The sequence below is a fragment of the Trichoplusia ni genome, chromosome 1, assembly GCF_003590095.1.
Source record: "Trichoplusia ni isolate ovarian cell line Hi5 chromosome 1, tn1, whole genome shotgun sequence".
Classification (NCBI taxonomy): Eukaryota; Metazoa; Arthropoda; class Insecta; order Lepidoptera; family Noctuidae; genus Trichoplusia; species Trichoplusia ni.
The window spans coordinates 9,228,920-9,253,809 of NC_039478.1; the positions used below are offsets into that span (position 1 = coordinate 9,228,920).

General features: G+C 38.0%; 1 protein-coding gene across 8 annotated transcripts in view; it reads left to right on the forward strand.

Moving 5' to 3' along the window:
- Positions 1 to 24,158, forward strand: part of LOC113493528 (unconventional myosin-XVIIIa) — a 270,245-nt gene extending 246,087 nt beyond the window's left edge. For all 8 annotated transcript variants that reach the window (XM_026871543.1, XM_026871566.1, XM_026871573.1 and 5 more), the window contains 14 exons: positions 10,563 to 10,706; positions 11,254 to 11,487; positions 16,959 to 17,075; positions 17,517 to 17,678; positions 18,043 to 18,219; positions 18,592 to 18,721; positions 19,164 to 19,311; positions 19,636 to 19,741; positions 20,223 to 20,420; positions 20,712 to 20,921; positions 21,277 to 21,443; positions 21,879 to 22,088; positions 22,492 to 22,599; positions 22,908 to 24,158. In XM_026871543.1, the coding sequence (XP_026727344.1) occupies positions 10,563 to 10,706; positions 11,254 to 11,487; positions 16,959 to 17,075; positions 17,517 to 17,678; positions 18,043 to 18,219; positions 18,592 to 18,721; positions 19,164 to 19,311; positions 19,636 to 19,741; positions 20,223 to 20,420; positions 20,712 to 20,921; positions 21,277 to 21,443; positions 21,879 to 22,088; positions 22,492 to 22,599; positions 22,908 to 22,992 (2,196 nt within the window). In that variant the 3' untranslated portion in view covers positions 22,993 to 24,158. The remainder of the gene's footprint in view (positions 1 to 10,562; positions 10,707 to 11,253; positions 11,488 to 16,958; positions 17,076 to 17,516; positions 17,679 to 18,042; positions 18,220 to 18,591; positions 18,722 to 19,163; positions 19,312 to 19,635; positions 19,742 to 20,222; positions 20,421 to 20,711; positions 20,922 to 21,276; positions 21,444 to 21,878; positions 22,089 to 22,491; positions 22,600 to 22,907) is intronic.
- The last annotated feature ends 732 nt before the right edge of the window (positions 24,159 to 24,890 follow it).

Here is a 24,890-nt window from a genome sequence, read left to right on the forward strand (position 1 = left end):
CAGAGTGAAATTTACAAAAATAATAGTTTTAAAATCGAATTAATATTTTGAACTGAAGACTTTGACTTTTTTTTATTATAATGTGATATAAATAACTGATGTTATCCGCGTATTATTGCAATTATGAAATTTAATAAGAAATAGTGCTGTGTTATTACGCATCAATAGAATACCGCGTTTGCCGCGTTTTATTACAGATAATAAAATTCAAACGGAAATTTAAATGTCGCAATCAAATTAAAAAAGATACAAATAATAGAATAAATGGACTCTTAAAATGCATGTAAGTGCGTAAGTAAAGTTTTAATTGTGCAATAATTGTAATTATTTATTTTAATTAATGTAACTGACTGTAATAAATTAGGTACTTTATAGATAATTACACCATACATTTTTTCTCTACTTTTCTCAGCTTCTAGCCTATGGTATTACGAAAATATATTAAGAAGAAGATACGAAGATAATTATAATATTTTTCATGACATTTGATTAATTTAAAATTTCACAATTCGCCTCATCTATTCATTACATTTTAAAATTGTTACAAATGACAAATATTTTTGTCGTTGACCTAGAGATTTAGAAAAATATAAAATATTTCGGCCGCCACTAGGTTCCTTGACCGAGACAAGAATTATATTTAGAGCAGTAATTCAGTACCTAATACTTTGCGCCCACAAAAAAGCGAATGAGTTTCTTAATGATTTGTATTAATTCTCCCTTTTTACACACACTTATTTTCTTGAAGCGCCCTATAGTTCGTTATACCATATTACTGTAATGAGTTTGTATAGGTACCATTAATTTCTGCAATAAAAACCCTGAATAATAACTTAAATCTCAATAGGTACTTTTTAAACCTTTCGAATAGATATCATGAAAAAGTATTCAAAGAAAAACTCTAAAAACTTGGAAGAGAAAAAAAACAAATGGAATTCTTATTTTTTTTTAAATAACATCACATTCGCGGTATCGAGTGAGCATTCAGTGTGAGTTGTGACAAGAATTATGTAACGAACTACTGACAGAAGCCAATACACTTTTTTTAACTCGAGAACTTTCTAATGAATGTTTTAATGGCTGTTACGATCGAGTCGATAACTCTGTTTCCTTTTAACAATTTAGATTTGCGCTTTTAAATCACCTGTCGAATGAAATACAATAAGTTACATGCAGTTAAAAGCAATATGTATCGGCCATTAAATGTGCAACATTGCATCTTCTCCCAGATAAAGAAATAAAGAATCTGGATTGACACATGGTACATTTTTTAAATGTAGAATGTACAAATTTTAAAAAGCATTATATTAGTCGCCAGTATTACACCTTGACAATGAAAAAAAAAGTTGATTTGAAATTAGAATTGTAACATCAAGGTTAGATTTCTAAAGTTGGCTACGTGTGAATTGATTGTGAATGACTGTATTACGGAATTATTTGGCGCCATTACGCTGTCTCAAATAAAATTATCAGGGATTATTTGGACCAAATAAAAACAATTTAAAACTATTTACACGATATATTTTGAAACATTAGTCATAGATGCTACTTTTAGACATTTTTTTTGTTATTTGAAAAGATGCTACAGTTGAAGTGACTAACAACGTTAAAGCTTTTCGTTTTTTTTATAATATAGGTTATTAATTTATTTTCTACTCTAGCCTTGAGTAAAGTAAATAAACATACCAGAATTGGCAATCCACTTGAGTTTAAGTAATAAACGTAAGATTTATTTACGAAGGATTGCAATCTGGAACGTTCCAATATGGCGAAATATCTGCCAGCATTGTGATGTACAAATTTACATACAGACGGTAATCGCTGATCGCTTGATGAATATACAATCAGATGTCCTTCAGAGGTTGACAACCTTGCGAAGATCAGAAAACGTAGACATGAAGAATTAACTTTGGAATTGTAATTTAAACTGATAACTCATCTAATTCCTACATATAAACTTATTTCTCGATACTCACGGCTGTTGTGGTACCTATGCCTCTAAATGCTGCCATCTTTTCTTTGGCGGGCTTTTTCAGATCCTTGCTTTTGCTAGTTCCTATTACACAGACGCTTTCGTCTATTATGAATCCACGATCACGTGAATTGGAACTATCGAATATAAATTAAACAAATTATAAATTCGGATGAATGCATGTTTGCCTTTGCTTATCGATGACTTCAAAACAACAGTTCGAAATACAAGTTATTGTAACAAAGACAAAAATATTGGTAATCGGCAAGTTTTTAAAATTTATTTTTAAAATTGCAGCTGTTGAATTGTAATGTCAATTATATACAAGTATTTTCTTATAAAGTTTTACTGTTATTATAAACAGATGTAAATTGGAGCGCTTGGCATTATCTGGAGCCAAAAATTTGGCGAATGCTATTATTATGGATTAAAGTATTCAGTGAAATGACGTTGAATGGCGTGACTCATTGCTGGTATGTTTATGTTATTTTGGTTATTCATTCGTTCTTTAAATTAAATTGTTTATTTGTTGCTATTTTACCCAAAAACGACTGCACTCATATTGATGAAAAGGTTTTTAGTCGAAGAATGTAGTTCGTTAAGGTATCGTGCTATTTTTATTTATTTTTTGTTCTACATCAAATAATTCTACCAGTTCAACAATCTATAACATCTATAACAAAATATAAGCAAATCCATCAATATTTTCAGAAACAAAGACTCCCCCATTACACGTATACCCATTAATAATTAAATTATAATTGCAACCAACAAGCCGTGTCAAGACGTCATCACTTTAATAACATTGTAAGTTTTTAATGAAAATTTCGAAAGTTTCGGCCGACCGCGCCACAGCCGGCTGAACGACCTAATTTCCGTGATTTATGCAGTCACTTCCAGGAATACACGTTTCGGATCTGTGTTTTCGTTTCACGCTGTATTTGTTTTACTTTAACGCTATGCGAATAAGATTGAAGGGTACTTAAGTATTATTGATAGGAACAAGTAAAGTGTTTGAATAGAGTAGAATTGCTTAAAAACTCTTTTGTCTCTCAATTAACTTTCATAGTTGATTTAATGTAATGAGACCTCCATGTTGAATTGCAGCATTTAGAACATAGAAATGACACTTTTAATGAGCATGATACATAAATACACAAAAGTATAACTCTTCTTTAAACATAGTTGAGTAAAAATAAATACCTTGTCCGAGTTACAACTTCCTGTATCTCTAAATACGTCATTAGTTTCGCTTTTGTTTTTATTACAAATGTCACCTAATTATTAATGATACACATATTAACGCTAATTGATGAAATAAAACATTATCACGTCTTATTCGCTTATTATATACGAATTAATTGGTATAGCAACATCGATTGCATAGACCAACATATATTAATCCAGTTTATTTAAAATATGGTTTATAATCAAAGCAATAAAGTTGGTATTTTTTTAAACGACTCCCGCAGTATTAAATGGAATCCTTGTGTCGCGGGGGGTTTCTAAAACATACAATTCACATGCACAAAGATACCGAGACTCAGAAGTTCAGAACATGCATTCGTGGATCTCACAAACGCTTGTCCTACGCGGAGATCGAACCCGCGACTAGCCCACAGTGGGTTTGGCGTGATGACCTCAACCACTCGGCTATTGTGTTTTACAGTTGCGTGAAGGTTCTAAATTTAAAAACAACGTTCCATTTTCAAATCCAATAAATAATGCTTACTTTTTTTAACTATTGAACGCATGCAATGCTCTCCCTCACAGCCGATCGATTGATTAACATTTTTTATTGCGCAAAGACATCGCATTATACTGCCTACATAATAACGGAGTAACAACACTGTCAATAAAACTCTTAACAAAAAAATGACAGAATGATAGATGATCTCTATTATTCTGAATGGTGTTTGCAAACACTTTTAATTATAAACTTATCGATGTTTTACAGATTCACTCGAAAGCGTGCGACTCGGTCTTGGAATCACTTTTATTATTAACTAGTGTTTATTGTGTATTATGCTATAGATTTTGTAATTAACTTGCATTGGTGGAAGAGAGACACCGCTATACGCCTTCTAGTGCTCCGTCCCCCTTACACACTTAAAGAGTGGTATGCTCTCTATATTGTTTATGGTTCATACTTTTTTTAATACTGTTTCTTCTCTCAACTTTATGTAATACGTTTTTTAATCGTTATAAGTGAACAATCATAGGAAGGAATTTAATTAACACATTGTTTTGTTATGTCAGTAACATAAAGATATTAAATGATGTTCTGCTTCTAATTACTTTCCCCGGAAATTGATATTACATCTATAAACAGCAGGGATCTCGAATCTCCTTAAAAAACCACAGGGTTGTCGAAATTTACATTTAGATTTATAAGTAGCAACTAGAATTCATTCTTATTTCTTTTTTATTTTTTAAATACTACCTGACCAGTATCCATTTTTAGTTGAATATAAATAACCTGGCTTTCTACCTTTAAAAAATCAGTAGGTAGTATAGGCTCAGTAGAATCCAGAGAAAAGAAACGAGGTCATCTTTAACTTTACCCTCTTACAATACACACACGCAAAAAAGCTATTTATATTATATTCCTAGTAACCAGGAAAATCACTTATTAACTTATAACCTCTTTCATAAACATTATTTGAACGTCACAAAAACCATACTTAACCTCAAAGCATTGAATCCTTCAAACAAAATCTCAAACAAATTTAACTCCCGTTCAGTTTCATTGCGCAATAGTGAGGCATTGTGTCTGAACAGAATGTTTAGTATAGATTGCATCAAGCGGACACATTGGCAGACCGATCCGGTTATTTATTTCGCCTTCGAACATCTGACCGGCACCGGCAGTCGGATAGAATTGGAACAGACGACTCTTCTAGCCCTTTGTCGTTAATTCGTATCGTCTGTGTGTCTTAGTTGATGTTGGATGTTTAATCTGTGATCTGAGTTTTTAATTTTTGAAATTCTATTGGATTTACTTATATACTATTTGAGAAGTTGTCGAATAGAAGTGAGACTGAATTATTAGTAACATTATTAAGAAACTGGACTGCTTACTAAAAACTAATTCTAGAGATAGCGAATTCATGTAATTTGAATCGTTAGGTTCGTAATTTTTTATTTATTTATCCTACTACTATTATAAAGGCGAAAGTTTGTAAGTATGGATGTATGGATGTTTGTTACTCTTTCACGTAAAAACTACTGAATGGATTTGAATGAAACTTTACCACAATATAGCTTATACATCAGAATAACACATAGGCTACAATTTTTGAGGTTTCTAATGTGAGGTCGTAAAAGACACATTTTTTGCGCTTACATTGCAAACGCTGACTGAATCCTACAAGATAGATAGAAGGCAGGTATAAATTATAACTTATATCTTCTAACCACGCGGACGAAGTCGCGGGCAACAGCTAGTTGTAAAAATAAAAGTTGCTGAGCGGGTAATAAATATTTGTAACTGGTCAAACGATTGGTGCGTTGAACCAAAAGCTGGTTCAAGTTCCTACTGAGCTTTTTTCTTTTAAGAACAAAAATGCTATTTAAAAAAAAATGCAAGTGAATCATCAATGCTCAACTGAAAATCTGTTCAGTTGATCCTCTTGTTGATTCACTTGCAAGCTTTAATTCTTGATAATATCAGCAAAAAACCGTATCAAACAAGACATACATGCGTACATGTATACATGTATTAAATTAATTAGCTATTGTCTGATGTACGACGGGCTAACATGATCGGTAATACCGTAATATGTCAAACAAACTGGGCCGATGTCCGCTGAAATAATTAAAGTCTTGTTTTCAGTATTCAGCAGTGAATCTAGGTTTACGGTGTAAGATGTCGATTCCGTTCGCCAGAGCTTTTATCATCCTCGGTTCTGGTTTGACGTAACTAGGTCTTATGTTTTTGCCGATTTCCGCGTCTGTTTAACTATTATTTCTAGATCTTTTTTATATACTAGTGGTCGCCGAGTGGTCGAAATTCGACCATATAATAAATTTAAATTGTAAGTGACTTAATATACATTATTAAAATATAATATTCAAACATTATAAAAAAACTTTAAATAACTTTAAAAGTTTAAACATTCAATAAAACTGCAGGAAACAAACTTTTCAACTATGTCTTTAATAGACAAAAGAAACAATTTGACCACAGAGTATGTATGCGTGTGTCAAATGCATGCTGGTTAGTATAATGTTTTATTAACTGATTTAATGTATTTTTTACGCATTATTATTAAAAAAAGAATTATATTAAATGAGGCAAATAAAACTTTTTTTTGAGTACTCTATGCCTATGCACAAAATGAAAATCAAAAGAAACCATTTGACCACAGAGTATGTATAGGCAAATATATATATTTTTGAAATGTCAATGTCAGTACTTTATGTCTATGGACAAAATGAAATATAAAAGAAACATGTGTGTGTGAAATGCATGGTAGTGTGGGTAATGTTTTATTTATTGATTTAATGTACTTTATAAGCATTATTATTGAAAAACATTAGCGTTCTGCACTTCTCCTGCACATAAACTATAAGTGTGCCAAATTTTATGCTCGTGCGTCCTCGCAATTTTTGTAAAAAGGGGTACAAAGTTTTGGCATCACGTATTAATATATAGATTTTTTACTCACGTAAATATATTAATTCTTTCGTAAATTGTTTTTTACTTTCTTCGTTTGCGCCAGATTTAAAAAGAAAAACAAACGTGTTCCTGTTCAATAAACAATATTTTCTTTTGTAAGTTTTCTTGATATGAATCTTTTCCGACATTTCCCTTGAACCACATTTGACAGAGTCTCCGCCGTTCTCCCCATCTGTTTGCGTTTAAGTGTTTACACAACAAATCTCGCCAGCATCTGCGCCGGCGCATTTACCGAACATGTTGTTTTTGCCAAACGATGCATATTCGATCGCCATACTATCTACGTTTACTTTATTTTTAAGATTTCCTTGCCAACGTTCAATCAGGACGTTGCCAACGGTTAACTGTTTCTGTTCATGTTTCTGCGTCAAACTGCCATTTACTATATGTATCTAATGTTTTATGACTGTCTGTAATTCGAGTGGTTGTTTTGAAATGTGTCTTACGATATTATTGTCCAATTAGTTAAATATATCGCTGCTATTAGTAATTGCGAGTTCGTCTAGATCGAGTGATAGCAGTTTAAATGAACAAATAACAATGATCGCCCTTCACGGTTTCCGCTCGGCTGGTTCCGCGCAGACATCCCGACGGCTGCGTCTGATCTATTGACTTGCATATCGATTGACCTACATAAACTTTATATACCTGACGTCACTATACGTCATATAAAGAGCATTCCGACCGATTTACGAGTCTCGATCGTTTGATTAAGGACGTCCGGACGTACGAATGTTGTCATTGGCTTCAGGCGAACGTCCACTGAATTTTGAAGGTCCAGCGTGTGTCAGCCGCGCGTGCACTTCGACATCTAAGTAAACTAAAATAGTCGAGCGGCCGCGTCGTCGGCCCGGCGACCGAGATAGCCGGCGCAGTGCGTCCGCGGAGCCCTCTCGCGCCGGTTCTATTTCCAACTAATGTCCCGACGCATCCCGTAACGCTCGCGACAATAATACTGCAACGGACTACTGTGAAATGGCACTGGACTTTCACCGTTCGCGACACTTCCGCTACAGGAAACGCAAGCGAACTGCCTAAACGAACATGCCGCACGCGCCGAACGGCGGCGTCGAAGCCGTCAACGGGACTGGCTCGAACCCGCTGAAGCTTCAGATTCCAGAACAAAACGGTACCAGAACAAATGCAACCAACGGCAACGGGCTTCTCTCGCCGCCGTCCAATGGATCTCAAACACAAAACTACAACGGACCGCTGTCGCCACCAATACTGGACACGACTCCAAAGAAACCACCGAAAGCTCCGCTGAGTCGACCCATACTACCGGTGAAGAAGTCCAAGACTCTGCCAATAGACTTTGATGAAAAAGTGCCGCCAAAGATATCGACTTCTCTACTAAATGGGAAGAAACTTTTTGTTACAAAACCGCTAAAGGAAGTTCATTCAGTTCCGCAGCCTAATCATGATAATGGAAGGTACTTAGTGAATCGGTCTCCGAGCCCGTCCTACAGAAGAAGCAGTTCATATGCTTCTGTAGAGACGGGCTCTATCGCAGAACTAGCGAGACGGCATGTGCCCACAAACCTGTTGACTTCAAGATCGCCGAGTCCTCTGTCATACAGCAGTGTTCGCAGCTCTGCCAGCCAGTATTCGACATGCAGTAGCAATGGTACCTACGTGCCTCTCTCTCGGTCATCGAGCATGAACTCAGCCATGTACAGCCGGACGCCGACTCCCAGAAGAATGTACCCACAAACGTGTGATAATTCTGAAGGCGTAGATTTGAAAGAACTAAAATCTAGAGAGCAGGCTCCTGTTGTTTTTGACGCTAACTTGTCATTTGTGCTCGGTTGTAACAAACAGCCTCTGCGACAGAAGTTCAAACCAATAGCTGCTCATATGGAAGAAGGAACATCCTCTAACTACTTGAGCAGTAAGATTGATAGCTTCTTAAAGAGGACTGATCATGTGATGGATGAATGGCGAAGGTTGGGCCACAAGGACGACTCTGATATGTTGGGCGAAGGAACGAAGAAAAGGCTTGGAAGGTCCAAGTCTGCGACAAACATCATGATCAAGGGATTCACGCTGTTCAGCCGCAACGGGAGCAGAGCGAGTAGTGTATGCCGGTCAAGTCGAGGGATATCTGAAGACCGGACAACTGTCTCCGAAATGGACGAGGTGACTCACGACAATTAGTTTTAGATATAATAGAGTTTGAATGTTTGAAAGCGTTCACGAGACTCGTAAAGATAAGGCTAATACAAAGTAATAAATTATCGTTGGCTGCTTAGGATAGTTTCACGGGCCACGATAGTTACCAGTGGCGCTTGCGACTCGTTGGCTTGCTATAACCGCACGCGCGTCGCTTGCCAAAACATTTTTCTCTCATTGTTGACTCGCAGCGACGGGTCTAGCTAACGCGAGAGATTCTGCCTCGTCCGTCACCAGCGTATTACGACATTGTCACTCGAACTGTAACAGGAAGCTTGCGTATTTTTATGCGTTTGGAGTTTTTTTTTCGTGTGAGAATTGTGTGAGCTTTTGGCAAGAGTTAAAGGTTACTCGCGTTACGAATTCGCAACACTTACGCACGCTGGGCCACCTACTCCGCGCGTCAGTCGCTCCAAATTTAACTTGTTATGCACAAATTGTTTCCGTTCAGTTAATTTCATTCAGGCTTATGATTATAACACGTCTGTTGAGTTACGATCGATTACTAAGTATGAGATCGACGTTTTAATGATCATGGAGTTGCAATTTACTGCGATTAAGTGGCGAAGGCTTATTGTTATGTAGCGATAATCAAACGGTTTGACGCGGCAGTGAGGAATTAACCACTACCAACTAGGAACATAGCAATTACCTACTTTCTAGAATAGTTAAACGGTTTCTCGCGAGACTATGGAATATTTTAACGCTTGTACGCACTGGACGGGAAAGACTGGCTATTGCGTATCATTAAAGGTTTTCATTGGCGACGTTCATCGATCGTTTATTACGCAGATAATAATATTGCATGCAATATTTCATCCAACGCAGTTAATATCTGTCGCTTTAGCCAGTTTATATATTCCTATAAATAATTTTAATTCCTATGTACTTTAATTATATAATCAAGCTCTCGTGTTGTGTAGAATACGTTTTAGAGATAGCATGTAGGAGTAAAGAAGCATTTCTTGAAAATTTTTAATGTTTAAAAACTTGGAAGCGAAATAAACAATCCTTAAATGTTGAGTGACGATTGACGTAAATCCTATGGATGAAATAAACCAAACACAAGTTTCAATAGTTTGATGATTTTGTTAGTTACTTTAAAAACAGATAGGTCAGTGGTTATGGAAGCGTGTCAGCGCAATACACGGCTTTAATCGGCATCTCTCTTCCACGCCTATAATCTAGTATATTAATATTATTTCAAGTCGGCCCCCAGGTCAGTAGAGTAAACATTCGTAACTATTCGTAGCTTAATATATGGTAAAGTAAGAACAAAATTGAAAACAACAGTTTTTTTTCTAGATTTTTGTTTGTAAACACACATGCAATAGACAATTCTAATGAGTCATTGATTTATCATAATTTTCCCATGAGGAATAAAGAAAGCTTTTCAATAAGTGTCGACCAATCATAAGTACTAAGATGTTTCTGTCAGTGACAATAATTAATCTACGTTAATCGAACACCTTTTTCGACCCATCGCAAAAATCCTTATTTTATTTACATGCCCACAAATTAACTTAGGGCACTACTTATCAGTTATCATAGTAAAGTACCAAATTACTGCTCATTTCTAAAAGAAACTTCTACCAGAAGACCGGCGAATTAAGACGAGAAAAGAGGCCCGGAAAGAAAAAACCAGTACCTTTGTACACCGCTTTCGTATTCTTTGTATACATCTGTTCACAAACAAATAAATTGAAGCATCACTGATAATGAACTCTTTGTCTACAGCTATCAGAGGTCGGTGGCGAGCTCACGGAGGAGCGCGCGGCGGCCGCGCTGGCGACGGAGCGAGCTGACGCGGAGGCCGCCGAGCGACTGCGGGTGGAGCGCGACAACCGGGACCTGCTGGCCAATAACCAGCGGCTGCAACAAGTAAGTCGTACAAGTCACTAGTTACTAGTGTAACCTCCCGGAGTAACTCTCTTTACACTTTAAAGAAAACGGGAGTCGTTTTGAGAAGTTAAGGATTTAATCCTTGTGTCGCAAGGGGTTTTACAAACATTCAAGTCTGTTGCTGAAGACCGGGAAAATGGGAAAGTTTTCGCAAAATACCGTGGTCAAAAACTTACAAAACCTAGGAACCTCTGAAATGTCTATGATGTCAGAGATTTTTTTGTCATACCCGACTAGGAATGAAAACATCGTGAGGAACACCGATTTACATATGTATTCTGAGGTTACTCTGAAGTTGCCCGTTCGCAAATGCACGAGTATACCTACCTGTAACTGATCAGTTGTAGCTCCTTCTCTAAAAAGCTTTGTCCAGAAATGATTTCATTCCTATAATGACTTTAATTTGCGGGTTTCTCTAAATAGGGTTGGTTGGCGCACGTAAGAAGGTCTACATTTAGCAGTGGACAGTGTTAGGCTGATATGATGAACATTTTCACAGAATAAAATAATCCAACTAATCCCACAGGCATCCGAACGACTCGAGCTCGAGCTCCTCCACTGGCGCTCAGCGGACAGCGGCGGGGCGGAGCCCTCGGACTCCGAAGGCTCGGAGGCCGACGCCAGCGCCGCCGGAGACAAGTACAAGCGGCGCTTTGAGAGGGCGCACCGGGAGCTGCAACTGTTGCGCGCGCAGCTGCGGCGGCAACACGAGGATGACCTGGAACAGCTCGTGTCCGTCAAGAAACAGCTGGAGAAGAAGGTACGTTGATATAATAAGTCGACACAGATTAGGTAGTCATTGGAGTGCGCAAATGGAGTACGTTCACATTTTCCAACGTTTTTATTCACTTGTTTGTTTGTTTGTCGTTCCGGTTGGGTTTTTGTAACTCAATTTTGAGGCACTTCCCGATAAGCTAGCAGGCTGAAATTTTCAGGGTAACTTCAAGCCCGGTAACGATTAACGACTATAAAAACCGCTGACATATACAGCTACAGCATATTATATACACCGACTGACTGACCTTTTAAATCTATTAATTTTTATCAAAAAAAAACATGCCAGAATTTAAAGTCTCATTGGTGCGAACTACCAGTATGAATGAGTAGCAGCAAAATCATTTCATTCAACAATTTCTAATCATCTTTGCTAAAATTATTTCATGTACATCTAAACTAATATCACACATTTATTTAGTAACATAATGCAGCTGCATTCGATTCAAGCAGATGTTTCTTGCAAATAAATTGACATAATTGTGTTAGCACTCCATCTACTCACTATTCTGTGCCAAATCTACAATATCTCGGCGTGTAAAGGAAATAATATGTGTAACATTTTTTTATGTTGTCTCACGAAAAAAATTCGTAAAAGAAATGCTAGTCAATTCCAAAAAAAAATGCAATTACTGGATACACTAAATTCTCTTTCATCTGCCGATGAAAATTTGTACGGGATTACCCTAGTTTTTTTCTAGGAATATTATTCTTGTGTCTCACAAATATTCAAGTCACATCCACAAACATACCGTGGATCACGCAAATACTTATCCTACGCGGGGATCGAACTCGCTACAAGTCAGTGGGTTTGGCGGGGTGACTTTAACCACTCGGCTATGCGTGCAGTCAGTAGACTAGTTCTATTCCATTTTACGGATAAAAACTGTTGATACATGAACAGGCCGTGTAATTGACAATAAACTTACCATTTACCTACCTACGTAAATACTTACTGATTTCGATAAATTCTAGACAATATCTTTTGTTTTGACGGATGTTAATGAAGAACGTGTTTACATAAATAGCTTGACTTGAACAACATAACATCCTCTTATATTGACTGTGGTTATTACGCACTGTTCTGTCTTTATGGGCTGTCGTTGGTTGCGCTTTTGTTTAATGTTAAACGACTTCCTACTGGACGGTTGACGATGAAATTGATTTTTTTTTTTAATTAAACCTCTTTTGAGGTCTTGTTGAGGAAGGTTTTTACGTACTCGGTGATGAATTACAGTTTATTCGATTGTTATTTAACATTTGTGACTTTATTAATTCATTAGCAACTTTATTATGAATTTCCTTTTTATACGGTGAACTTGTTTCTAAAAGTCAAAAGTCGCGAACAACCTTTTCCTTTGATATTTTTTTTATTTCTTTTGCATATGATTCGCAAGAACTTAGTTTAGATCGGTTTCCCGTCTTGTCGGATACAAATATTCGAATATTTCTTACAAAACTTGAGTTGACTACAAGGTTAATGAATTTCCCCATTAACTTATTCAGTAGTAGGTAGAAGGTAACCTAGAATTATGAAGGTATTTGTAGATTTCATGAATCACAAATACTGTTAACTCAAAATAAGGGTCATAAACAATATGCACGTATAAACTCAAGGCCCCGCAGAAATGTAACAAGGCTGAGAGAACAATACTCTTGCTCTATATTACACCATAGACACAAACGTTTGTAAACAAACTTCATGCTGCCGGTTTCAATTTCAAACGAGTTCTCAATTTTGTTTATGGTTGAGTTCCGATCTTTTTGCTGTTGTTTGTGGTGTTTTTTTATATAATTATTCTTAAGTATATACCGAAATTATCATATATAACGAAATTATTAATTATTGGTATATAACGATATTTGAAAAGTAATTAATTAAACGCATCGTTTTTATACATCATATTATTATTAATGATAAACTAAAAATATGGTTATATATCGGTTATAAAACTGATTCTAGAATACAATCGAAAAAGTTTAATGACTTGCTCAATTTCCATTTCCTTTATTAATTTATATTATTCATTACACTTTGTATTCAAAACTCAAAAAACACACATACGTACGTATATTCCAGCACAGAAAATAACTCGCGAACAATTTTACGATTATTTTCCGTATCAACAAGCGCCCACGTACGAAATATAAATACCTCAGGAATTTGTCATTGAATCCAGACCATTAATTATTTTCCGCCAAAAATAAATGTATGCTCTCATTCTTGAGTGCAAAGTCATACAAACGGTTCTACCCAACTTAATTAGTGAAGCGACAGTTTTAAGATGAAGAATTATTTGTTTTCTGGAATATTATTTTGTTTAAAATACTTTTTCGTGATTATTTCTGGGCTTTGCATAAGCAATTGAAATGCCGTTTCTTTTTTTTTTCATTATATTCGACTACAAAGGTTACAGATTACAGCGTTTTTCCTTACTATTTTTAATATTATGTTCCAAATTTTCATAATTACGAATATTTTAAGTACACAAAATGTAAAAACAAATAGCCGGTGTAAAAGACATAACACATTTTCACAATAAAGACAGAAGAACTCAAAAGCAATTATTAGTTCAAGCACACAATGATTAGTTCACTTGTTTCATCTCATAGTAAGTTTCTCGAAGCGCAAACAATTGGCATGGATTATCAAAGAAGCAGTAATCTGTAGAATCCGAGTAGTTTGTAATGAAATTAGAATAACGCCGAAGTATTTTTAGTGGCCATCCATGACCTAGACCGAGACGCCGGCTTTCAGAGGGCTGCCAAACATTAGATACTAGCTAATGACGTGGGTTTACCTGTAGAAAACGTTGTTATTACTCAGGAAAAGACTTAGAAAATATGGGTGTTGCTAATATCTTGAGCAACAAGTTTGCTTTTGTGTGGCAGTTTAGCTGTTAGCTAAGGTTTCAGTGAAAAATATCTTTCTGAATATTATACGCATCGAAATGTAGAGAAAAAGGATCAACGGATGCAATAAGCAATTAATTCACATGATGAAAAAAAATAAAAGATAAATAAACAGACCTAAGAATGCAAAAAAACACCGCAATGATGCACAAAATATCCGATAATAGAAGCACGTCAACCAAATCCAGCTAATTACAATGATTACACATTTTTAATCCAATTCAGTGGCATTTAATTTAATTAACAATTTGTTCATTGATAAGATTTAAACAATGATAACTAAATAGGTATTAATACGATAACAATATTAACAAGGTTAACGGTGTCTAAAACATTTTTATTCGATTTTTAAATTATTCGATTTGACGTTTAAATAAACGGCGCCATCTTTGAATTTACGAAAAACATTGTTCAGCAGATATTTTGAACTGGCTGCCTACTAGCTGTTACTATATAAACCTACTTTATTTGAGAGGCCTACGTCTAGTCAACGAGATCTCTTTATCAACATCCTTGGCCCAATGACAATAGTGATATCACTATCCTGATACCATCAGTTTTATCACAATTCGGCCACTTATCGGCGGAGAGAGACGAAATTCGTACTTCTTGTTTATTTTTTAAGAAAAAAGTGTTTTTTTTTTTAATAAAAATACGGCAATTACTCTTCAAAGAGTTTGGTATCCAATTACGTGTTAATTTGTTGTTGTAGTATTCATATAAAAAAATACTTTTTGTAACATATTGCATAGATTTAGATAAAACTGCATTCTTATATCAAAAGTTTAAGTGTATAGTGACGGAAAATAAGTGATAAATTGTTAAGTGTTTCAATAAAAATGTTTATGTGTTTATTTATGGGCGTTCTCATACAATTAGGTGCGATAAACGTGTTTTATACTGAGTGTGCTTTCAACTGCTGATAAAGCATGTTTTTATTATTGACTTGTGTCATCAATTTGTTTATTGGGGACAGTAGACGAACACTCTAGTGCCGACAAATCGTGTTTTTGATTGAAATTGTGTACAACCTAATAGTGCAGTGTTTTCTCTAAGAAACATCGGAAAATTCAGTGAAATCTTGTTAACTAAAACTGTCGTAGCTTGCCGCAAACTAAATTCCCTGTAACTGCGTGTCTTCACAAGTCCAAATTGACCGGAAAATTGTTTAATTAGAAAGATGAGATAACAAAACTATCACACAGATGTGACAAGCGATTACGCCGCCCCACAAATTTGGAACAAAATCTCTCCAACCCGAAAAGTTGAATGAAATCAAATGTCAAAAGGGCATTGACACCTGCCTGATACAATATTCCCCTAGTACCTTGATATTGGTGTAAAAATGTCCGAGGAAGAGGTTAGTGCTCTTTCATTAGAATAATGTTTGATAGTACTATAATTTAACGAGTTTATCGCCGGCGAAAGTCTGCGTTTGGCGCGCGTCCAACGACGGTCTAGTACGATCGGATTACATTGCGTTTCGTAATACATTACGTTTATAAGCGATGGTTTAATAACTTTACGGCTTATCGTTTTGAGGACAGATGGTGGTATCGAAAATAAGTCAATTATGAGCTGATAACTTGTTGGGGATAATATTAAAAAAAAAAAATCTTATCTAAATGATGATTCATCTAAGGTAGCGCAAAAGTGTTTCATTCAAATACACTTTATTACTGTACACTTTATTGCTGTCAATTGCTGACGCTCTGCTTTTGAAAAATACGTAATAGGTATTGCTGTAACGCTAATACCGAAGCCAATTTTTGTCTGTGCGTTTGTGCCCGCTTAAATCAACAACGGCTTATCCGGATCATAAATAAAAGAGTTATTCCATCGGCGAATGGCGCAGAAAATTTTGTTCAAAGATACATTAGATCATAGATCGAAAAAATACTGCCCAAAGTCACTTTTCCCTGCAAAAGAAATATAGCTTGTATGATAATAAAACACAAGTCGGTTACGACACATCATGAGTGTTAACAAAAAAACATAGTTTTTACTGTTCTTTTGCCTCATCGAATCATACATAAATTATTTATTCAGTCAGTCAAAACATTCTGCCTGTCTGTCGTTGTCATTTTTGTTTGTCTGGTATTTTTAGCATTTCCTTGACGCCGATCAGCTGTTAGAAAGTCTCAGATTTTTTTATGATTCTTACTAGAATGTAGAACGGGATAAAATTGTAAAAAAATAGGATGACACGCTGTAGTTACTCGTAAATTTTCATTTTGTCATTAAACGAGCGTAATTAGTAATTACGCTAATTAATTACGTAATTAGCGTAATTAAACTTTCCCTATTCTTGACCCTACGTTTTTGAACAGATCTCGATTTCATCTTAAACAAATCCTAGTAAATTCCGAAAATATAGTCTGGTATTAAAATACCATCAACTGAAATTGTTTTTTGGAATTGACCATCACTTTGACAAAAAGTCTGTTCCTTCCGTAAACTGACGCCGTATTGAACTCATTATACAAATTCCAGGGCGCAGTTTATAAGTACCTACCGTTAGCTAACTCTTGTATTGTTTCTCAGGTCCAAGATGCATACGAGGAGGTGGAGGAGCAGCGCGCGGTGGCCGCGCAGTGGAAGCGCAAGCTGCAGAAACTGACCAACGACATGGCCGACCTCCGGTCACTGCTTGACGAACAGGTATAATATAATGCATAAGGTGCTATAAGTAATTTTTGAGGTACAGCTGAGAAAGGAGATGTTTTAGGGCATCGGTCACCGGTGCCCTATTTAAAATATAAATCGGTCACCTGTGACCTATGAAATTTAATTTTAATATTTTTATCACATTAGATAATAGAATATTTTAAATTATTTATATTTAAATTATTCTTTATAATATAAAGAACGGGCAGGTGTTGTATGACCGATCAGCCACGCTATATACATTCTTATCACATTCTGCGATCACCAATGAACTACGAATAATTCATACTTACCATTGTCTTTTAGACCTTTAAAAGCCCATCTACATTCACCTAAAAAAGACATTCATTCGTTTTTAAACAATACCTTACTACCTTAATCAACTTCTAAAGCTTTAATTCCATCACCAATACAAATTCTAAAATTTCCTTCTAGACATGTCGCAACAACCTACTAGAGAAGCGACAGCGCAAGTTCGATGGCGAGCTGCAGGCCGCGCAGGAGGAGCTGAAGCGAGAGCGCAGCGCCAAGGAGCGGCTGTCACGAGAACGGGACCAAGCTCACGCCGAGAAGTACGCCATCGAACAGAGCCTCTCTGTGAGTCCACATTTGCTTTCTTATATAGGGTTGATATATAAGATATTAAGGTTTAATTCAGGTACCTTTGAGGAGACCGTGTGGAAAGTGGTTGATTTTGTCTGAACCGCAGAACCGCTTGTAACCGCAATTCCTCATAACGCACATTCTGTGACTACCTGGCTATTGTTTTTTAAGCGCGTTTTTCGATATCCTGCAACCGAGTGGTAGACGCGAACGGTTTTACCATCGATGAAGTAGTCCATCCATCCTTATCCTGCCTGACGATTTGTTTAGATACCTATGGATAATTGGGCATATTTAAGAGACGAAAGGAAAAAAATAACTTCGAACTTGTTTCTAATACAATTGTTTCCGTGTACAGGAAGCTCGTCTGGAACTGGAGCTGAAAGAAGAGCGTCTGGCGGCGGCGACGCGCGAGCTGGAGGAGCGCGGAGGAGGAGGAGACGAGCTCACCGCGCTGAGGAGGAACAAGAGCGAGCTCGAGCGCAGGGTCCGCGACCAGGAGGAGGAGCTGGACGAGCTCGCCGGACAGATACAGGTCAGTCACGGACAGGGAGGAGACGAGCTCACCGCGCTGAGGAAAATGGAGAAGAAGATACAACATTTAAATTGTGGATATACTTCTAGAATGACGTATGGTCCGACAACCCTTTCCCAGCTAGCTGGTGACGTGTGAACGACTATCGTCACCCGCGGCCGAAAAAATGACATCGGTCATGGGTGACCGCAAATCGCGAGTGTGAGGACTTTGTTTTGCCCATTCATATAGAATTCGAAGTAATGTTCCTCTTCTATTAGCTAAATTTTTTAATAACTTTTCCAGATGCCTCCTAAAAATAATTCAAACAAAAAACTCGCAAATCACTCCAAACATTATAGGATCATATGAAAACGTTCCAATCGTTTCCAGTTGCTGGAGAGCTCGAAGCTCCGCCTGGAGATGTTGCTGGAGCAGCAGCGCAAGGAGGCGCGCCTGGAGGCCGCCGCGAGAGACGACGAGATGGAGGAGACCAGGGCCAACGCCGCCAAGAAACTTAAGAGTTAGTACACTTATATACTTAACCTCAACATTTAACCTTGTAGCTCTAAAATGCTCCTAATAGCTCCTAAATGTTTCCATTTTGGCTATAGAATTGCATTGCTTTCCGTCATAGAAAACAGTCGTGTACAGGACAACACAAAGCAGTCTTGAGGTCACTATTCCATACACACTGAGCGCGAGATGTCGCTGGGTCCATCCCCGTGTAAGACAAGCGTTTATGTGATCCACGAATGCTTGTCCTCAGAGTATGTCTTTGTATAATATTTTCGTGAGACCCTCAGCGACACAAGGAATAGATTTATAGAGGGAATAGTTGAAAAAAAAGGCAGAATCACCTACTGCAAAATATTCTCCCTTTCTAACTGACTGTCCAAGAATAATGTGATCTTTTTTGTTGTTTTTCATCGGTCTGTCTTATTGACACGTGTCGTATATTCTAGTGCTGGAAAGTCAGCTAGAGAGCGAGCACTCCGAGCGAAGCCTGTTGCTGCGCGAGCGGCACGAGCTCGAGCGGCGTCTGACCGCGCTCGAGGAGACCGCGCGCGCTGAGAACCACGAGCAGGCGCAGCTGCTGCAGCGGCTCAAGAGGTACGGATAATGTAGTGCTTATTGTGAAAGGCATAAGGTTCAGTTTGTCCGAAAGTATTGTTGTCGTGTCAGGTGAAGCTAATATGATACTTATTGTGACTAGAATAAGGGCTTTCCCGATTAATTTTGAACTCAGTCGGATTCCTTAATCATGAACTTAAAGTGTTGGAAGGATTGCGTGAATAAACCATTGCTTCGTTTAATTATGTATTGTCCTTTAAAAAAGAATAAGGGCGATTTTAGTCTAAGATACCAGCCGTCTTAAGGTTAAATTTTCTGCAAAATTATTGAACCGATATATTGATTTGTTCTTTGTATTTGCAGGGACCTGAAACGATACCGCGCTCTGTTACGTGACGCACAGACCATGCTAGAACAGAAGGAGAAGGAAGGCGGGGCCAAGGCACAGATCAGACAACTCAAGAACCAGGTATGTTATAAACTAGCTGTTGCCCGCGAGCCCGAACGCTACTAATTGAAAATGATCCCACAGGAACATAAAATCGGGATAACAATTGTATCCTATGTCCTGGTTATAAACTATCTGTGTGTCAAGTTTTCTCTAAATCCGTTCAGTGGTTTTTGTGTGAAAGAGGAACAAACATCCATACAAACAAACTTTTGCGACTATAATATACGAAGGCTACAGACAATCGATCATTCAATCGATATGAAATTCAATAAATGTTTTCAAATATCCGCTACTGAAGCGAACTGAATAAGATTGCATACCTAATACGGGAAATCTTTCACACATTAATAAAAATCAACTGTTTTTTATTTTGTCGCTACCATAGCCTTTGTCAATGTCTTAAAAACACTATGTTGAAATGCGGCCACAGTCACGTCATTTCCTTGTAAACAATAATCCCCAAAAAAATCCTACATCACATACTTATGTCTCGTATCAGGTGGAAGACCTAGAGCTGGCAGTCCGTGCAGCCACCAAGGCCAGACAGACGGCGGAGGCCGAAGCGGCCGAGGCCAACGCGGCCCTGGACGAGGCCACGCGGGCCCGGAGCGACGCGGCCGAGCGGGCCATGACCGCGGCCCGGGAGGCGGCGGCCGCCAGGGCACAGCTGGATGACGCCGAGGAGGAGGCTGCGGAGGTAATATACCAGAAACTTGTCTTTCAGCGTAACTGCATATATAGCCGAATGGTTGTGGTCACCACGCCAAACCCACTGTGTGCGAATTCGATCTTCGCGTAGGACAAGCGCTTTTGTGATACACAAATGCATGTTCTGAGTCTGGGTGTCTTGTGCATGTAATTTGTATGTTTGGAAAACCTCCCGCGACACAAGGATTAAATTCCTTATTGCGGGAAAAATGTTTTTTAAGAAAAAAGCAGACTTTGTGTATATATACATAGATTTTAATCCTGAACTCTCCAATTCCAGTTACTGAAGAAGTACCGGTCCAGTACGAGCGCCCTCGTGGCGGCCCAGAGCGAGGCGCGCGAGGCCTGCGCCCGCGCAGACGCCGCCGGCGAGGAGGCGCGCGCGGCCCGCGACAAGCTGGCCGAGCTGGCGGCCCGGCTGGCCCAGGCCGAGGCGGGGCAGTCGCAGGGCCAGCACGAGGCCGAGCGGAGGCTCGAGCTTAGGAATAAGGTCAGTATCACAACCGTGCTTAGGCGTTATCAACCTTGATGTGAAATTGATAGAATGAGAGGTTGTTGTTGCCAAATTGAAAAACTCAGCGAAGTTATAGTAACTTCGCTTTGGTTTGCAATGTTTTATGCCAGATGAAATCGTGACATTTTATTATACTTGATTTGAAAAGACAAAACTGCAGTTTTATGAGCAGTTTACTATCCATTCCTAAAAGGGAGGGAATCGGGACTGTTGTGCATTTTATTTTACATTTTATTTTTAAAAAAGGCGAAGAATTCGCAAACTTTGCGACTTCTTCGCCTTATTATATGTCACGCATACCATACTGAATCACCCTCCCCCCCCCCCCCAGGAGTTGGAGTCGAGCCTGGAGCTGGAGGCCACAGCCCGGTCCCGGCTGGAGGGGCAGCTGGCGCGCCTGCGGGACGCGCACGACGCGCTGGCCGCCGAGCTGGGCGCCGCGCGCGCGCGGGAACAACACGCTGCCGACGAACTGCGCAAGGTCACGCGACAGATGCGGTCAGTACACCTATATATATGATAGTAGACTTGAGATTTTGGGTGGGAAGTTATTCAATGGTGTGTTTGTGCATGTGACTTGAATGTTTGCGATACCTCCGCGACTCAAGAATTAGACTTCTTTGGTGTCAGGCGAAAGACAAAGTTATGACCAAAGAACAGTTATGGTTTTTATCATTAAGACGTTGTGAAAGTGTGTATGTGTTTAGAGTGTTTAGAGTTTTCCTTGTAACACTGGTACTTAGCTGAAACCGGTTAGACTGGTAGCCGACCCCAACATAGTTGGGAAAAGCCAGTGGGTCAGTTGGCCAATGAATGATTAAACGCAACTTATCGTGTCAAGTAAATTCGATATTTTTAAGCAGTGACTTTGGAAGACCAGAGAGAATTATAAAAGAGCTAAACACGAATATAATCAAAATGTTCATCTAACAGCGAGCTCAAAGAAGAGAACTCATCTCTAAACGCGAAGCTGAGCGAGGCGGGGCGGGCCAAGGCCGCGGCAGAGTCCGCAGCCGCCGCCGCCGCCAGCGAGGCCGCCGCGGCCCGGGACGAGGCCAGGCTCGCCGCCAGGAGGGCCGCGGCCCTGCAGGAGGCCCTCGCAGGGGATCTGGGTAGTCCCGCCGATTCCAGGGACTCGGACAGGTATGGTGATAAACTGCAGTTCTATTGATAGTTTTATTGTAACTTACCTATAGAAGTTATTTAAATTAATATATGAAGTTCAATTTATTATCATAGTTTGTGTTATATGTATAGATAATAAAAAAATGTGGCTTTCTTGAATTATTGGTGAACAGTGAAAGCTAGCTCAGAGTAACTGAAAATATCTGTGGAAAATTCATTAGTTCTCGTCTTTTAAAATTGACATTGAAGACTTAGTAAAGCAAGAGACAAGTCGCCAAGAAATACGATATTTATAGGCCAGTAAAGATAATCGGTCGTGTAACTTAATCAAGCATTCAAAATATTATAATATCAATATCATAATACATATAATACAAATGACTTCCATGTTTTGATACACCATGTATAATCCTGTACACAGCGACAACGACAGCTACAGCTCGGACGAGTCCATCGGCACGTTCCTGGCGAACCACAAGCTCAGCCCTTCAGCGCCATCTAGGAACAGTGTGCAACTGGACTCGCAGAAGTAAGTCAGCAATAATAATTATAAAGTCAATTTGAAATACGAAACAAATTATTTAACATTTGTTTAAAGGTGTATCATAGTGAGGTATCTTGGTACTTTCACATTTTTAATTATTTTTATATGTATATAAATTTTGTGCAATTTGAATTACATTTAGGAATGTTTGAATTAGTCTACTTGACTTGATATAAATATGACATTGACTGCTTATTCAACAATGAGCAAGATTAAAGTTTAACAACTTTACGTTTGTTTTAAAATTAATATAAAAAAAAACCATCTTACTAATTTATGTTTCTTTGTGACAGGTCTCACACACCAGAAGGCCGTCAGTCTCGATCGAGCGTGGGCTCGAGCAAGCAGATGAGTCCCACGAAGGAGTCGTTCGCATAACAGCAGGCCGCCGGCGCCGGGCTGCTGACGCGCGCTCTGCCCGCGCTCTGCGCCGTCTTCTGCAGCAGGAACCCGCCCGCGCCGCATCTCGTCATGGACTAGGCACCCCCTGACACCTGTCAGACGTGACAGACGTCAGACGTGACAGCCGTCAGAAGTGACAGCTGTCATAAGTGACCGAAGAAATACCGTGTGTGAGACAAGAGACTCCCGTGCAAATGTTGTTGTTGTTGAAGCAAAACCAATCGAACACGTACCCCATACCAGCGATCTAATAATATACAATTTATACACAGTAGCAATAGTCAAGCTTGGAATTAAATGTAACGATGGCTCCTAAATTAGACTGCTCAGTAAATGTTTTGAAACGTTGTCATTATAATCGATTTTACATTCGAATCGTTCGTGTTAGAAAGCTTTTGATATAAAAATTATTGATGCGATATAAAATGTTTGATAAAAGTATTTAGATAATTCTGTGTATTTGATAGGCGGCGCCGGTGTCCTGGACAGTGTTTCCAGGTTTAGAAAACGAATGCATTCCAGATAAAAACGAATATGTTTAAACGAGCTTCTGAGTTCGCCGGCGCCGCGATACCTAGGCTTGGACTTTAATTTATTTAGCGTAGAACATGTAGGGAATTAATTAATGAGTTAATTGTCGGTTAGGGAACGCGACCGGCCTGCCAGTCAGTATTTAGACGGCCAAGTGGCGAGTAACTTACAAAATAATATTAGGTTCTTTGTTATTTAGTTAGCTAACTTTTGTAAATAACTAGATGGCATATACATTTTTATTATTTAATTTGTAATATTCGTGTGATCAGACTGTTAAACTATGATTTATTTGTTACAAATGAGTTGTTGCTTTATAATAGACAGGACATATCTTATAGTGAATAGAACATTTTTTTAACCCCCTTCTCGACTGGTTTGTTTTTATTGTAATATTAATATACATTAGATGATTATTAATTATTAAATGTACTCCTCATTATAATGTACCTTGTAATTGTGTATCTTCATTAGTCAGATTATATATATCTGTGTCTGTAACCACATTATATTGTCTATAATATGTGTACCGTGCGATGATGTGATGAAATGTTACTGCATTCAATACTGGTTGTAAAATGAAATTATTTAATAAAGTAACTGAAAATATATCCTGCCGTTTTTATACTGAGTAATCACTCCATTCACTCCTATTTATTTATATTTAATAATTCCTTTAAATATATCTTGAATTATTGCCTGCCTTTTGTTTAGAATTTCTTAAAGTGATAGTGTATTACCTATTTAGAAAATTATTGTGAAATTTAAAAGCGCTTTCTCAAAAATAATACAATCCTGAGTTCTACAATCCTACGGTGAGCATGAAAACTGTGCTTGAAAAATGGTGAACTTTGATTTCTATTATTTTTATTTCTATTGCTCTGTATTGTACACCTATTGGCTCTTGACGTTAGGGGCGGAGGACATTTTGCTACCTGCAGTGATTTTGAGGTTATTTTGCGAATGAGCCAACGGTAGAAATCTAAATGTTACCGTTACATATTGAACAAAATAATACCAACGATGTATAAAGTACATCTATACTAATCTATACTAATATATAAAGCTGAAGAGTTTGTTTGTTTGTTTGTTTGAACGCGCTAATCTCAGGAACTACTGGTCCAAATTGAAAAAATCTTTTTGTGTTGAATATACCATTCATCGAGGAAGGCTTTAGGCTATAAACCATCACGCTGCGACTAATAGAAGCGAAGATACAATGGAAAATGTGAAAAAATCAGGGCAGGTATAAATCATAACTTATATCTTCCACCCACGGGGACGAAGTCGCGGGCAACAGCTAGTTATGTTATATAGTTGAGCGCAATCCTATTTATTTTGGT